This window comes from Sinohyriopsis cumingii, chromosome 13 (assembly GCF_028554795.1).
Source record: "Sinohyriopsis cumingii isolate HCF-2022 chromosome 13, ASM2855479v2, whole genome shotgun sequence".
Taxonomy (NCBI): domain Eukaryota; kingdom Metazoa; phylum Mollusca; class Bivalvia; order Unionida; family Unionidae; genus Sinohyriopsis; species Sinohyriopsis cumingii.
This window is the reverse complement of record NC_142973.1, coordinates 65,355,787-65,373,023: the sequence shown is the minus strand read 5'-3', so window position 1 is coordinate 65,373,023 and position 17,237 is coordinate 65,355,787. Positions and strand designations below refer to the sequence as shown.

At 34.5% G+C, this 17,237-nt stretch overlaps 1 protein-coding gene across 19 annotated transcripts in view; it reads left to right on the top strand.

Moving 5' to 3' along the window:
• The window catches only part of LOC149785740 (twitchin-like), a 469,207-nt gene that overhangs the window by 115,593 nt on the left and 336,377 nt on the right, over positions 1–17,237 (top strand). For all 19 annotated transcript variants that reach the window (XR_016425447.1, XM_089979624.1, XM_089979627.1 and 16 more), the window contains one exon: positions 15,392–15,482. Coding sequence is in view for 18 of the 19 variants with exons in the window: in XM_089979624.1 (XP_089835750.1) it covers positions 15,392–15,482 (91 nt within the window). In the remaining variant the exon portion in view is untranslated. The remainder of the gene's footprint in view (positions 1–15,391; positions 15,483–17,237) is intronic.

Here is a 17,237-nt window from a genome sequence, read left to right as displayed (position 1 = left end):
ACCAGAGAAAGAATCTTACTGCTAAAATGCATTTATGTTGGCATGCATCCCTAATTTTTTTTTCTGTACTAAAGACAAAATACTCTCTGTAACGTCGCCCTTTTAGTAATAGGGGTGGTTAGTCGGATTTGGCTGACGTTATCTAGAGGATGACCTCCCTCGATATTATAGCAGAGAACTGAGTGAGAATATTGGGAAGAAATAAAGCAATATGAGCCCCCTTTTGACAAGAAAATAACAAATTTAATCAGAACAAATTAATAACGGCAATTCCAATTCAAGTTAGATTATATCAATAGAATTTAACAGGCATGTCCAATTTGGATTTATTTCATCATCATAACGAGAGGTGAAAAGAGCGCAATGTCCATGATTGATTGCATCACCTTTCTTCCCATTGACCGTTTATCAATGTCTCCTAGTTCGTCCTTCCTAAGGTTTGTGCCTTGCCCCTTCATTAGACTTACTGGTCCTTTTATTCTGACCTCATCCTTCTTTCTTTCCACGTACTTCTGTCTTCAGACTGTCTCATCTTTCTCTCAGAAACTTGAATGTCAAAATTAATTTAGCAAGCACTCTTGTAAAATAAACATCTACTGTATTTCATGTAATTTTTCGTACACATAAAAATTATTCTTTTCAGTGTATGAAAAATTATATGTAAAATAAATAATTATCATTTGGTGGTACTGACCATGTACGAAAAATAAAGGGATCATACCTGAACAAGTTCTACGGAACACACACTACTGGACACCCTAATGGTACAAACATACAAAGTAAACGTATATTTTCTGTCTCATTCTGCTCTCAACTCTAGAATCTAATTAAAATAAAATAAAAGCACTCAAAAAGATTTTTATTGTTATTAGTGAAAGAGAGAGAGAGAGAGAGAGAGAGAGAGAGAGAGAGAGAGAGAGAGGATTATGTTTCAGTGTGCAAGCTTGTCTGCATTTAGAGCATGTATAGCTGTTATGTTGTGTAATGTTGGCAAAATGATTAAGATGGTTTGAACATGTAGTAGTTATGGGTATTATTTATTGGTAAATTGTACGCAATGATATGAGACCACACTGTCAAGAAATTAAGTGTAACTTGTATTTTTACAGCAACAAGAATCGCATTATCAAATTGCAATAAAAAATAAAGAACTTGAAATCATGTTTTAGTTAATGCGCGTGAGCGCGCACTCAAGTGTGTGTGTGTGTGTGTGAAAGAGAGAGATGAAAGAAAATTTTCTCAGTGTACAAGACTGTATTTATTCAGGGTGGTTTTTATTTTGTAGCTTTTGCAAAGAGAAAAAGACTATTTTCAGTTACCTGACGATTGTGATAATCCTCATGTTTTACGACCCTACTATATTCCATTATCAATAAACACTGCTAAATCAATAATTTATTCATGTATTAATTATGATGTACATTGTCACAACAACCACATGGCTATGCAGTGTTATTTACATGGTAATTAAACATGCTTAGCACTTTGGTTATCCAGTTGAAACCAGATTGAGGGCAAGAACGAAAAGAAGAGGTCAAATCAGCGAGGCTGCCAGTAGGGAAATTAGGCTCTCTTTAGGGAAATGAAAATCTCTCAGTGTGCTATTGAAGAAGTTGTCCATACAGCAGCTGTTATAAGGAGATACATATTGTTATTTGAACTGGCCAATAAAGATAATAGTGGGGTATATCGTAGAATAGATTTGCAATAAAATGTTAATTATGTCCAAGTCAAAACAGAACAAGTATTTGAAAGATAGTATATGTATATATACGAATTGATTTAATGGAGTCCACGACTTTCATGACTTTCAAATTTACAAATGACAAGGTTTCGGAGGCGGCTTTAAGAGTATGCGGGACCTAGGGCTGACCATGACCGCGTGGGGCCAGAGTATTGGTATCTCGATTGGTATGCTACTGCAAACACTGATTATGTTTCAAGAAGCAGACTGAACTAAGTTGCTGTGGTATCTATAGGCTATCCAGGTACCTCACTCAGGAATGACCATAGACTAGAGATAGATGGGACATCGCCCACCTAGCCCAATGGCTCCCGTGCAACCATGTGAAAATTTGAAAAACTGAGATCCAAGTTATCGGACAGCCATTGCCTTCTAGTGGCTTTGAGAAAATGGCTGTATCTATGCTGCCACCTGTTAATTGTGTTACTTTGCAACTTTGCATGCATTACATGCAGCCTGTATCAGCGTTTCCAATTTACCGGAGAATATAGCTTGACAAACTCGTAAGGACGACCTTAGGCCTGAAGCACGGGGCCCCCTCAAGAGCAGGGCCTGGGGTGGTCGCCCCACTTGCCGCCTCCAAACACCGTTCATGCGAGGTTTTTATATTTTATGTTTGTATGACTATAATAAAACAATAAGACTATTTGACCAATGGTCTGTGGTCTTCACTTTAGCATGTACTGAGATGTAATTTTTGTTGGATAAGAAAACATCAGAGGGCTTCTGAACTTCTTTTAAAATGCACTTGGTGTTTTGTTAAGGTGATGGACTTAATAAGGAGAACTAATTAACAATAATACTTAAAGGTATGGTCTGTGAAGTCCTTTGTCCATTTGTTAATAAATACCAGTAGATATTGTAATGACAATAAGAGAGCTTATGCACATGGGCACCCATAGGATGTTTTGTGGGGGGGGGGGGGCAGTCAGTCACAGCTGGGAGAGTAAGCAGTCTGAAACTAAGGCTGATATTTACCAAGCGTTTTGAACTGAATCTATCTTGTGATATATTTTCAGCTTCATTTGCTTGAATAAACTTGTCGGAATATATATATATATATAGTTTTTAAATTACCATGGCATCCTAAAATTAAACTATAGGCAGCACTGTTTCTGTGCTTTTCCATTGATTATCTCCCCTCCCCATACTTGGTGCACATGCCAAGCATAATTTACTTACATTGGGATAACTATATTTCAGTGGGGTCCTGGGTTATATGTATATGTCATCTCTTGATTATCCTTATTTCCCTCTTTCAGATTTTCCATTGCAAATGCTAAGTAATACCTCTGTGGAAGATTTGAGACTATAATTGCCATTTTCACATTGTTATCCATATTGAAAAATCTGCATCTGTAATGTTGTACAAGCATATGTGTCTTATTATGTGAAGATGTATGACAGCATAATTGGATATATAGGAATATACGATTTATTTACAAAAATAAGGAACTTGATTCAAGACCTCTTTGACATCATGCTATAGGTTTGCATTAAACCAAAAATGAGGGCATTTCATGCTCAATTTATGTGGGAATAGATAACTGTCTTGATAATTTGCCACATCAATTGGCTTCAGTTGAGTTTACACCCTAAGATAAGAATACCATCACCAAATGAATAGTATGGTTACTTTGATCTGAAATGATATCTATCTCAAAAATACCATATGTGCTCTCTTATAAGTCCAGTCAAACTGCAAACAAAAAAAAATCCTGATCTGCCATAGCAAAATGCACCACGGTCTATCTTGTTTGTTCTACTAATTACTCCTAACAAGCTCCTAACCTAACTGCCAGTTGGAGTTGACTTGCACAGGAACACTTTTGTTCCCTCTGGCCTATTCTTGGGTCACTAACTTCAGTGGCCTCTCGGTGTCTAGTCTATCATAAGCTCTGTGTCCCATTATTCACTCATATCAGTTGTGGAAGCTAATTTCCTTCTAATAATAAGGTAAATGTAACCTAAATATCTGTTTGTTGCCACATACCCTGAATTGACTATACATCCACCACTCAATATCATACTCAGAATACTACCAACATTTCAGAACATATTTAAAAACAGACCACTACTGCTAATTGGTCTCGGGTCATAACCTTGAATTCAATACCTACCTCAGTACTGTGTTGCCATTTTTATGCAAAAGAGCAAATTAGTATAGGGTTTGTTTATGCTAAATCAAAATAATAATCTAGGTTACAATATAAAAAAATATTCTGAAATAATGTGATTGAAATTAGTACATGTAGTAGTATCAGATAAAATGTACGTAGCACAGTGGAGTTCATTCTCATTGTAATAAAGAGGACTACATTTTGCCAAGGTGCATTATAAAGAGTGTCCAAAGTGAAAGATATAAACTCAGTTCTGATTTAAACGAACTCTATATCCACATCGTAGAAGTGTCTTGCCCCATGATTTTGAAATTTTTAGTAATTGAATAAGCTGCCACTTTTCATTGAGTTGTCTGTTGAACTTTTTTGGCTGTTTGAATCTTTGTAGTTATTTATTGTTCATTTCTGTGATGATGATGATAATGATGATAATGATGATGATGATGATGATGCCAAAGTAATACAGTAACAATATACATATGTGTATAACAATATACTCATTTGCTGTAAGACACATCAGTATAAGGTGATTCCTTTTATTTGGCAGTATTGATGATGGATCCCATTTCATTATAAGATGACCTCAAGCAGTCAACTGATATGCTGCAGTACTATTCTACTGTGATTTACGACTCCCTACCAGTTTTAAAATGCATCACAAACATTATAGAGTGATGGTACTTTACTGTTCTATGGTGATTTACAACTCCTGCATCAGTTTTAGCATATATGTCTTTTGATTTTGACCATAATCTTTCATCTAATGATTTGCCAACAAAACCTCCCAGAAATCACAAATCTGTGGAACATAGGTATTTCAAACTAAACAACATCTGGCAAGCATATGTATTGCTAGCTAAAATAATAACTGCCAAGCATAGGTATTTCATCTGGCACACATAGGTATTGCCAGCTAAAATAATATCTGTCAAGCATAGCCATTTCATATGGCAAGCATATGTATTGCCAGCTAAAAAAATATCTGCCAAGCATAGGCATTTCATCTGGCAAGCATAGGTATTGCCAGCTAAAATAATATCATTTATTTGGAAATATAATAATTTTTGTACCATGTTGAAATGTCTGCTTACAGATTCAAAGGAAAATATGCCTTTGAAAAAAAGAAATATGTTTGCAAGTTCAACATTGCTTGGATAGTGCTTGCATAGATAAATTTAAATGTGTGGTGAAGCATAGTGAAAATAACATATAAGAAAATGATAAAGTTGAGTATTATTCATTGTAATTAATTTACTTAGTTTTGTTACGATGTATACTTTCATGCTTAAATTAATGACAAATTTTCGTTATGCTAATCTCTCTGATTAGGACCCAGTCTCCCAGATTGTGAACACTAATTCCCTGATTTGGTCCCAGAAAATTTGGCATGCACAGCTTTAGGGTTATCAGTATTGAGACACCAAATAGAATCCCCTTTTGTGAAAGTAGCTATGGGTACACTTGACAAAATAATATTAAATTATGTCAGAAATAAATCAGATTTATGATTTTTTATTATGGAATGGTAAATGAGACATACAGATTAAAGATTTTTAGTGCAGAATGGTACAAGAGAATTGCTGTGCAGTTCCTGGTTACATTTTTTAATAAAATGAAATTAGATCTTACTACATGTATACACATTTCCACAAGAGTTTCCATATACTGACATTCAACATACAAGGCTTGCCTTTTCCATGCTTAATTCAATATACATGTAATTTCTAATGACATCAAACATGCAAAGCTTGTATTTCCATGCTTAATTCTCTCTAATTGCTAATGATATTCAACATCCAAGGCATGCCTTTTCCATGTTTAAATCCATATAATTGCTAATGAGAAAGGCATGCCTTTTCCATGCTTAATTCCATATAATTGCTAATGACAAAGGCTTGCCTTTTCAATGTTTAAATCAATATAATTGCTAATGAGAAAGGCATGCCTTTTCCATGCTTAATTCCATATAATTGCTAATGAGAAAGGCATGCCTTTTCCATGCTTAATTCCATATAATTGCTAATGAGAAAGGCATGCCTTTTCCATGTTTAAATCGATATAATTGCTAATGACAAAGGCATGCCTTTTCCATGTTTAAATCGATATAATTGCTAATGACAAAGGCATACCTTTTCCACGCTTAATTCCATATAATTGCTAATGACAAAGGCATGCCTTTTCCATGCTTAATTCCATATAATTGCTAATGACAAAGGCATGCCTTTTCCATGTTTAAATCCATATAATTGCTAACTACATTAAGCATAAAGGCTTGCCTTTTCCATGTTTAATAGCATTATTAATGATTTATACAATTTTAAAAAAAAAAAAAAAAAAAGGCAGTATTAAACAATATTTATGTTAAATAAATGTTTTTTTCTCTTCTAAAACTGATTGAGTAATATTTTCATGGACAGAGTTTTGTTCAGCTCACATTAGCTTCAAAGAAAAAGTAGAAGATGCTTTTCTATTGGCATAGTTGGTGCAAGTGTTGTCAACAATAATCTGTCCCTATTCCTTATAGAATTCCTTGAAAAATCCCTATATTTTTATTCTTATATTCATCCCATCAGTTTTCTCTGTTATAATTTTCCGATACTTTTCTGGGAGAAGCAAATGCCTATTTTCTTGCTCATGTTTTTTTAAACCTTTAAAAAATTTTAAAAAATTAAAGAACATAGAATGATTTATCATGATGAATGTACCCTCAGTAACATAGAGAAAACAAGTAGCAGTAATGGATAATATATGTTTAAATTATTATTTAAATGTATTGTGCTATTAATATGACATAATTTGTTAATTTAGGTATTAAAATTTGTTTTAGTTTTTGGTAATAGTAGCATCTCATAGTCCCTGGTTTTGAACTCTTCAGACCATAAAGCCTATTGAGTATATGGCATAGTTCTGCACTCATTGTTCAATATCTGTTGTCTGTAATTTGTCAGCTTTTGCAATATTTAATATTGTCGCAAAATTCTGTGGACTTCAACCAAATTTAGTAGGCAGCACCATGGCATGGTATCCATTCAAATGTGTAACTTCTCCAAAACCAATCAACAGAATTTGGCCATATTTGACAGAAGCAGCCTGGCTTAAAGATTGTCCAAGATTCTGATGCTATTGTTGTTGTTGTTGTTGTGCAGTTAATGCCTTTTTGCTAGGCTATACATGGCTGCTAACATAACTGGTGGAGAAAGAACCCAGGAAAGTGCCAGTAAGAATCACTGACCCGTGGGAAGCTACTGGCAAACTTTCTCACATACCCACATTGGCCAAGTCAGAGACTCAAACCCATGCAGACTGAGGTGAGATGGCAAGTGCTTTAAAACATTTTGCCACTTTGAGACCCAGATTCTGATGCAGTTTGATCTGAGCATTGCATTCACAGACCTAGATATGTATTTTTATGTGATTTGTCTCATGTACTCCAATTTGGGGATAGTTATAACACATTGCAGTTCTTATCACATCTTTACATGAGATATTGTGCAAATTGAAGAGTCCATCAAGAAGTTAGATTTCAGGCATTCCATGCCATCATTTAGAGTTATGGCCCTTTAATGACCATCCTTTCCTGACTTTGGTTTTCCAACACAAATTTCTTTCTTCAAGGGGAGAAGGAATCTGCAGTGACCATGGCCATTTTGCAATGCCCCTATCATTGATAGTTATAGTTTGCATATTTGTCCTTAATACATGGGATGTCTTATTAGCAACCAAAGACAGTTCATGCTGCAAAACACTTGGTTATCATTTTGACCTAGTACGGTCAAGGTTAATAGGTTTACAGCAATACTAAGAGGATGTGCTTGATGTACAGGTCTTGGCCTTTAGGTATTTGCAAGCCAACATTAAGTGAAATTTCAAAGCCCATTAACCGAAGAAAATCACTCATGTTCATCCCCAAGAGGTATAGGATTGGGGAATGGATGCATAATTGTGTGCTGCAGTGCCATACTCTATCTTAAATTAACGTATTTTAAATGAGAAACAGAGAGAACAGTGACTGCTTAGTTAATATTCAGTTTTAAACAGAGTACTATGCATTGATACATACTATGTGTGGCATGATTAATTCAGGTATTGGTACATGTACTCACTGACTAATCACACTGCATCCAAAAAATTGAATCTAGAATAATTCCATTGAAGAGGCACTTTTGTCATATTTTCATACCGTGATCATGATGTGACTGAATTCAATGCAAGAAATAGCGTTATCTACTTAATTTTGAGATGAGTCCAACTGCAAACTGCACAGACCAGGATCTGCCATCACATATTGTGCTGGCATCTATGTCTGTGCAGTTAAGAGGCTAGTGTTAGTACTGGTTGGCCTGGTGTCCGGATAATGTGACTGGGTTGGACATGATGCTACATGTCTGCGGCATGATGCTCCAGTGCTTGACATCACTATAAACTGCCACACTGCAGACATCATAACAATATGACTGAAAAATTGTCAGTGCTTTGTAAAAGAATCCAAATGACACACACTTCATACTTTTGTCTAGAAATCCCTGATAATTTCAACAACCTTTAGCTGTGATATTAATGTTGATGATTAGTTATTAATTAGGTAGGTCAGTTAATTTACTTAGTCAGGTGAGAAACTTTTTGACTACTACATTGTTTGATGATTAGCTGTATACAAGCCAGTTGACAAACAAAAACTATGAACATCTTTATTTGTATAAAGAAAGAAGCTGAGATAAGAAATATTTTACTTCAAGAATACAAAACATCAGGAAGTTATTAAATCAGATTCTTGTCTATTATGGTGCTAAAACTTTGTACTACATCAACAAATTGGTGAAATTATTGTAAAATTTCAGAGGACATGCCACTACTGTTATATATAAATTTGTGTTATAATGATGCATGTTATAGTGGGGTTTCATTGTATGAATATCAGTCTAACACTTCATTGAATGTACGATGTTTTCTGTCTATAGATAGCATTTCCCCCTACTTTGGTTAAAAACACATCTAATGAATGTTTGTGAATTTTCACTTTCTGAGTAAATTGTGAGCTTTTTGGTCAAGTTTCATCCAGAAACTCAGTTTTAACACAAATGCATGTATTTTACAGTATTAATTAAATGCTTATTAAATAGTTCTTTGCTCTTGAGTAGAGGGGAAATCGCATTTCTCTATTCTTTCATTTAGGAATATGTAGCAAGATATTTTGGACATTTGGTTATCTTGTTTTATGTTCAAGATAAAATATTTCGTGTTTGTTCTTGCTTGTAAATTGCGTCCAACTGCAAACCATATAGACCCAGATACTGTGTGATGGCAGATCAGGGTCTGTGTTGTTTGTAGTTCACCCCATCATATAAGTGGGTACACATGGTACATATATGGTACTTTACCTGCAGTTTGTCTGTTGTACTGGTTTTATTGTCTGGAATGTTTTTGGCAAAAAATCTGGGTGATTTCATGTCAGTGATATTAAGACAAATTTGCGTACATATTTTACGTATAGAGATATATCGAAATCTACTAATATCTAGACCAGTCTCATATCTGAAATAAAGCCGGAGGATGATACTTTCAGTTATGAAAATACAAACACATTCTTCCCTTACACCTGTTGGCTTCAAGATCCAAGACTTCATACAAGATAACAGATTGATGTCTAGCCAACTTCAAAAACAACATAGGCCCATATTTGTTTTTGTATAATGTGCTTCCAAATCTGGGTTGATGCCGTTTACTTGAAATGGACAAGATAGATTCAGATTTGGGTTTTTTGTATAATGTGCTAGAAAATCTGGGCTGACACCATTTTCTTGAAATGGACAGCATAGACCCAGATATGTCTTTAAGTAACTGTTAGCAGATCTGGGAAAAACTATTTGCTTGAAATGGACAATATTGACCCAGATATGGCTTTGTGTGCTAGTAAATATGGATTGACATGGTTTTATCAAAATGGACAGTATAGACCCAGAACTGTCTTTGTATAATGTCTTGGTAGATCTGAATCTCTACCCAAGTTTGCTTGAAATTATAAGCAGAAATGAAGCATTGATTTAGATCTTCTGGTACATTACATGACAGGAGATCTGCATCTTGGTTGTTTGTTTGAAAAAGACAGCATAGACCCAGATCTTCCAGCACATTACATGGCAGCAGGTATGGATCTAACTTGTTTGATTGAAATGTACAGCATCGACCCAGATCTTCCAGCACATTACATGGCAGCAGGTATGGATCTAACTTGTTTGATTGAAATGTACAGCATCGACCCAGATCTTTCAGAACATTATGTGACAGCAGGTATGGATCTAACTTGTTTGATTGAAATGTACAGCATTGACCCAGATCTTTCAGAACATTATGTGACAGCAGCTTTGTGTTACAGTTATTTATTTGTTTGGAAAGGACAGCATAGAATCAGAACTTTCAGCACAGTATATGATAGCAGATCTGTGTCTAGGTTATTTGCTTGAACATGCAACCAGACACACTGCCTGGACATGTGCATACAATTTTTTTGTAGGTTCCACAATCACAAAGAAATTATACTGTTGTTTACATATTTCTTTAACATAAAATTTTACTGATCAATGGTTCCATTAACATCCATGTTAAATAATGTACATTAAAGAAATTCTGAAAGGCCAAAACAAAACTGGTTAATTTATTTATTTTCTTTTTAAACAATACCTTTGATTAGCAACATTTTATTTTATATCAGGAGCTACGCTGTTTGTTCTTTGGATTATTCCTAACAAAATGCACAGACCCAGATCTACCAGTGCATAATGCAATGGCAGTTCTGGTTCTTTGCAGTTGGCAGTTTGACTCATAAGCAGGTACATACAGTACTGTAAAATGTGTGCACATTCAGAAAGTTTAGTAAATGTTTCAGACCTAATTAATAGCCACCATCAGATAAAATAAAATGGGCATCCCTGTTATAAAACTGAAGATTCAGCGACTCCAGAGTAGCTGAAGAAAAATTTGTGATTCTGTCTATGTGACCCTTTGATTTTAATTTAATGTTCAACAATGCCTAAAATAAATCTCTCGTTAACATATAAGTGTTTGTAAGGTGTTTGTTTTCTCCGTGCCATTGCAATTTATAAGTCAGGGTAGTGTCTATACCGTACTCACTTATATATATGTAGAGTCTGATCTGCCATCATAGAACGTGTCAGCAGGTCAGGGTCTGTGTTGTTTGTTCTACTGATTTCTCCTAACAATCTGCAAAGACCCAAATCTGCTGGTGTATATGTGATGGCAGTTCTGGGTTTGTGCAATTTACAGCTGGTCTTGACTTATAACATAGTACCCCAATTAGTTTTCACGGTATGAAAGTTGTTCACAAGGAATAATGTGATTTGATCCCAATTAAATAACTTTGTTTATTGTTTTTCTGATTTATATTTTTTGTTTTAGGTTTTTCATCATCTGGTTCACATTATAAGATATTGTACGTTTATATAGATTTACCTCAGAATGGTCATAGACTTGGGGCGCTGGAGGCATAAGGGTCATAGAACAGGATGACTCCCATCAGAAGTTAAGGCAAAAGTGTGAACTGATACTTTTTGCTTGCAACATGTTAACTTAATATTTGTCTTGATAGTGAATCCATTTTTAGCTCATCTGGTTAAAGATCAGGAGAATTTGTTTTAAACTAATCAAGATGGATGGACTTTAAATTCATCAAGTTTATCTGCTTATTTCCTGACTGCTTTGGTATGTGTCAGAGAGATATATTGAATTGTTTTAAATATATACCAGAAACTGTTGTGATTTGTTTCTTTGGCATATTAATCCCACTGGAAATTGAATCTGAAGATTTGCAGGATTTGTTAACATCATCTTTGGCAGGCATGGTGTTTATTGGCAGTTTTTGGACAGTATCTGGATTGTAACATTCGAGTTTGGAATGCAGTACCCTGTTTTAATTCAGATCTGTTCCAACTCAGTTTCTGAACTGAACTGGTTAAATAATTTCTGCTCTTGGAGAATAAATGCAAAGACTGCATGGCAAATGTATAAACAACCTATTAATTGTTCTCTCGCAAATGTGAATGAGCAGTTTCATATATACACAAAAATAGATAAATGTTTCACTCAGTCAGCTGAAAGAATGAGTTTGATATGGGGATACAGTGGTCCCCCTCTTATACAGCCACCCCTTCTGCAGCAGGAAAGTGGCCATATACGATGGGTGGCCTTTCCGGAGGTGTACTATATTTGTAAGAAGTACGTATAGGCATATGTATAGAGTAAGAAAGCTACATATAACTTAAGGCTTTTAATATATTCTTTTAAAAGTAGCATTAATTATTAAAAGGTTCTTCTTGTCTTTAAAACATAAATTAATAGTTCTTATTCTTAGGCGTGAAATGTAAGTAGTTGATATTGTTGGCATGGGCATTGCAAAACCATTCAAAACTCTGCTTAGATCTTGATATATACATTGCTTCACATTTAAAATAATTCTTTTTCCATATACTCCATTTTCCCACTGACGATGAATTTTCTTGTCTGTTATGATGTTGTTTATTTGAGTCTTCCCAACATAAAATTTTTCGGCAAGAACTCTTGAACTGTCCCCATTGTCGTCAAGTTTAACTTTTTCTTCTGAAGTATTAATTCTCCATTATGGTATGGCATGTTAAAGTTTTGTAATGATTGATTCATATGTTGCAAATTTTACAGTACTACAGTTTAATTATGCAGATAAAACATTTGTAGAGACAAAATGCCCTGTTTATAAAGGAAGTGATACATGTACTGTCATATGAGTTTTTGGTTTTTGTCTGGTACCCTGTTTTGTTTAAAATTATTTTCTCTCTGTAGCTTTAATCCCACAAAATCTATTTTTAGCTTATGTTGACCATGTTATGATCTTGGCAGTTGCATCTGGTCATAATTGTTAAAGAAAAAACGCAACCGCTGTCTGAAGCCCAAAACTCTGTCAAAACATTGCTGACCCCATTTCCTGTAAACGTCGGCATTAATGAATTAATCCTAACCTTAATAGAAAATGTACTTTAGTGAACTTCTCTTGCAGTAAGGAAAACCTGACATTGGGAAGCAGACATTGGGAAAGATAACCAGATTACTTACCTTACCATATGACTTAAGTATTGGTTCTGGACACATATTAATAAGAAAATGTGCTACTTGTGAAGGGTAAATGTTACATTTTTGCATTATTATGTTGGCCACTGGATGCATTAGAGGGGTGGCCTTTCTTGAGGGGTATTTTTTAACACAAGCTTGTTGGTGCCATGGGATTCTGGCTGTAAAAGGTGGGTGGCTGCTGGTCAGGGGGGTAGTTCATTGTGTGTGGGTGTCAGTGAAAACACCAAAATAGTTCTGTGTGTGAGTGTCAGAGAAAACACCAAAATAGTTCTGTGTGTGAGTCTCATAGAAAACACCTAAACAATTCTGATCTGGATGTGCAATATGGAAGTGCAGATCACACATCTGTATCAAATACCATATTACTCCTGTAAGAATAAATTGGTATACAAGTAAGAGTCAGTACAATAAAGTCTCCGTAATCTGTACTCTTGTCATTGGAATGTCTCATTATCATAACTGTAGAATTCAGAAACAGATTTCCTCTATCATTCTGTTGATTTGCTAATCCAGATACCTTGTTCAAATCCAGATGAAGGGATACTGGCAGGAAGCATAACGGGGTTTCAGTATAGTTGGTAATTTACCTACAGACAAAAGGCGCCTGAAGAATTTTGGGTGAAATGGACAGTCATGTTGATAATTCATTGTTACATCATCACATAGCTATTATGACAGGTTGAATTTTACAGCTTTAAAAGGCATGGGATCAGAATACTAAGGGGGTTAAGGGGTCAGATTTAACATGTTTTATTGTAAATGTATGGTTGATAGAAAATAGTTATAATACACATTTTCTGGCATTGATCCTTCACATATCAGTTCAGATACATTAATCAAATAAATCCTTCAATCTCCATTTTTTAAAAATATATTTGGTTTCAAGTTCAGTATATTGCCTTTGTAAAACATCCTATGATGTTAAAACAATTTTTATGCTGCTGATCTAATAATGAAAAGTCCGACTTGCTTGAGTGATCACCTAACAAAGAGCAGAATATTTAAGGCATTATTCTGTATCCATCAGCCACTTTTCAGTCAGTTTTCCTACATCTTAAATGTGACATTGTTATAAAGTTTTCTTTGAACTGTTTTTTTTTTCTTACAAAAGACAGGGACCCATCACTGTGATGACCTCAGTCAAAATGTATAGTTATAGTCTCATAATGTATAGTCTCATAATGTAAAGTATGTTTTATAAAGGGGTCTTAACTCACAAAGGCAGGAGATTTTTCTCATTTTCATTGGTTGAAGTGAAGTTTTCTTGTTATTCCAATGGAAGCCAAGCATGTCTCATTCAATAGGATTTTCCTGGTGACAGTTGCTTGGATATGTAAGAGGGGTTGTTTTTGATTGGTTATATAGCCCATGCATGAGCAGATGGGTAAAAACTGAACTTAGTTTTTTGTGGTGGGTGTTGCTTATTGGATACACAAATTTTGCCTGCTTGTCCCCTTTTACCCCAGGTCCCAAAGTTAGCCAATGCTTTTGCTAAGGTTCATCTGTCAATGTGAAGTTTAGTTAGAGCTGCTTTAGATTGTAGAGTATGACTAACATGCAGACAAAACCTCCAGTCCTGCAAGAACTGACTTTTTTAAGTAAAAAATAAAAGTAAAAAAATTGTGTGTTTTTTCTATGTATTTCTTAATGTCTGCAGAATGTCTGCATTACTTGACATCAGTATGAAGCTATATCCTTCTTCATTTCTCTCACTCATGAACTGTGATGATGTTACAAGCCCTGGTAGATGGGTACCACCTTCATGGTACTGCTTCATGATGCAAAATTGTTTATCTTAGCCTTAATGAGTAAAGTAAAATGTTTGTCTTATATGTTGTGATAATGTGTGTCATTACCCTGCTTAACGCTAGATGATTTTTAGCAGAAACTGAACATCCAATTCAGTTTATCTGTATTCATTCTTGCAGATAAATCCTCCAAACTTTCGAGATACTTCTGTTTATAAAACACGATCTATTGCCTGTTAGTGGATTTAATCTTGTTTTAATGAGCATGGGCTCCAAATTGTCTAATGTTTGAAAATCTAATTATGCCATGGCACGTGTGTTATTTACATTTTATACTTATAATTGTGATCTAAAAACTTAACTTGTCTTGTTGAAACTGATAAGTTTAGACATTCCAAGAAAGTTTAATGAAGGAATAGGTACCCCTCCCATTTCTAAACAAAATGTTATGTCTTTTCTGTTAATTCAGGGCACCTTAATTAGAACTTCTGTTCTAAATTCGTCTGTTGAGATGGATGAAATTAACAGCTTTTCTCTGGTAGCTCCGACTCTACTTTCAGGATTTAACTTTCACCATGTCTTCTGGTTTAGCAAATGAAGTGTTTCAAAATATGCGATAAATTATGCATCATAATCAATTGTGTTCTTTTCTTTAATTACAGGACCCAAAGGCAGAAGATGGTGGTTCATACAAATGCACAGCTTCCAATGAACTTGGAGAATCTAACGCCAACATTACTCTCAACTTCCAAGGTGGGCTGCATGCTCTTTCATGATTTAGTTTCACAGAAAACTGGCAATTCACATAGTTTGATGGATAGAAATTTTCTTGACTTTGCAAAATGTTAAATTTTCTTTGGCGATGATATTCAGAGATATGATTCCAACACTAGTATAATGTACTGTATATACTGATATATGAGTCTGAGCCAACTGTGAAATGACCCAGATCTTAATTGCATAATGTGCTGGTCAGTCTGGGTTGATGTAGCTTTTTATTACTAATCTGTAGAACTAAACAACATGTGCAGGTGCATTGTGTAACAGCAGATTATATGTTGTTTACCTCTGGTTCTGACTTGTATGCAGGCATACACGGTAAGACAATACTGCACTACCATCACATAACATGCAGGCATATCTGAATCTATGAGATTAATATGTAGAACAAACAATATGGACCCAGATTTTCTGGTACATTATGTGATGGCAGATAGGATCTGTGTTGATTGCAGTTGATCGGAATAGTATATGATTATATATGGCATCAAAATTTTTGGTTTTTAACAATGAAGAAATAAATAGAAATTGGTAGACCACAAATAATGGTCAGTTGACAATATAAGAAAGGTAGAAAATGAAGTTTGCCTTTGTGATTGTACACAAAGGCAGGATATATATTATTTTTTGGGATGAATTAGTTTGCATGGCTGATTATTTAATATAGCAATATAGTTTATGTAGTTTCTCTTTATCTGAACACCACTGACAGCTTGTGTGTTTTAGTTTTTAGGATTTTTGCATCTTTTAAGTAGTAATTAGCATTCTGGAACATCCTTGTCTCTTTCTGATGTGAATTTAGTTATTTGACTCGAAGAAAGAAGTTAATAGATAATCATAGTGTATTTGCCAAATTAAATTGGCAGACGAGCATCTGGCTAGATGTGTAAGGAGCAAATTTTTATAAAATGAAAATAACACTCAACGTTCAGCAGTATGTTATTTGCATAACTTTGTATTGAAAAAGAAATTTAAGAAATCATTTGGTTTCAGTAGCCTCAAACTGTTGCTTACATTGCTGTTAGTGATGACATGACATTGAATGATTGTGATGTCAATGAAGTTGTTAATAAGTAATATATATACAGGTGTAAGGGCAGTTAAGAATTGCCATTATTTACATCAAGGTTTTTTTCTCATATGCAAAGGAAAGGGCAGAGGACATTCCAGTTGAATTAGTTAGTAGAATAGATTTTCTTAGCTATTTGTGTGTTTGTTTCATCATATAAAAAAATTTCTTCAGTGTTAATTGGTTTAAGTTTATAAGAAGCACTGCCATTAATGGTGCCTCTTTTGTTTCAGAATTGAATCTCATTATTATGCTTATATCAGGATTAGGATTAAGTCTCATGTATTTGCAAAATGCAACTTAATGGCAGAAAATATGAGGTTTCAAGCTTGTGCATTTTTCTGTGCAAATGCAAAATTTTCAAAGTTTCAGATTTATGTGCCAACTACATGTATTTCTATGACTATCCCCTAAAAATGAAAACATTTACCTTAGATGTTCAATCTGGTGGGACTGATAGTTTATGAATATTTTGTAGTTCAAAAAAATATAAATAAACTTGGATGTGTTTGCATACTTTGTCACTGTATGATAATGAAATTAATGTACCGTGCAGTATTTAAAAAAAGGTTTCAGAAGAATTTGACAGTACTAATTTTGAAAATGTGTCAATTTGTTTTTTTTTTAAAATTCAGTTATTATTAATGCCTGTGAAAGAA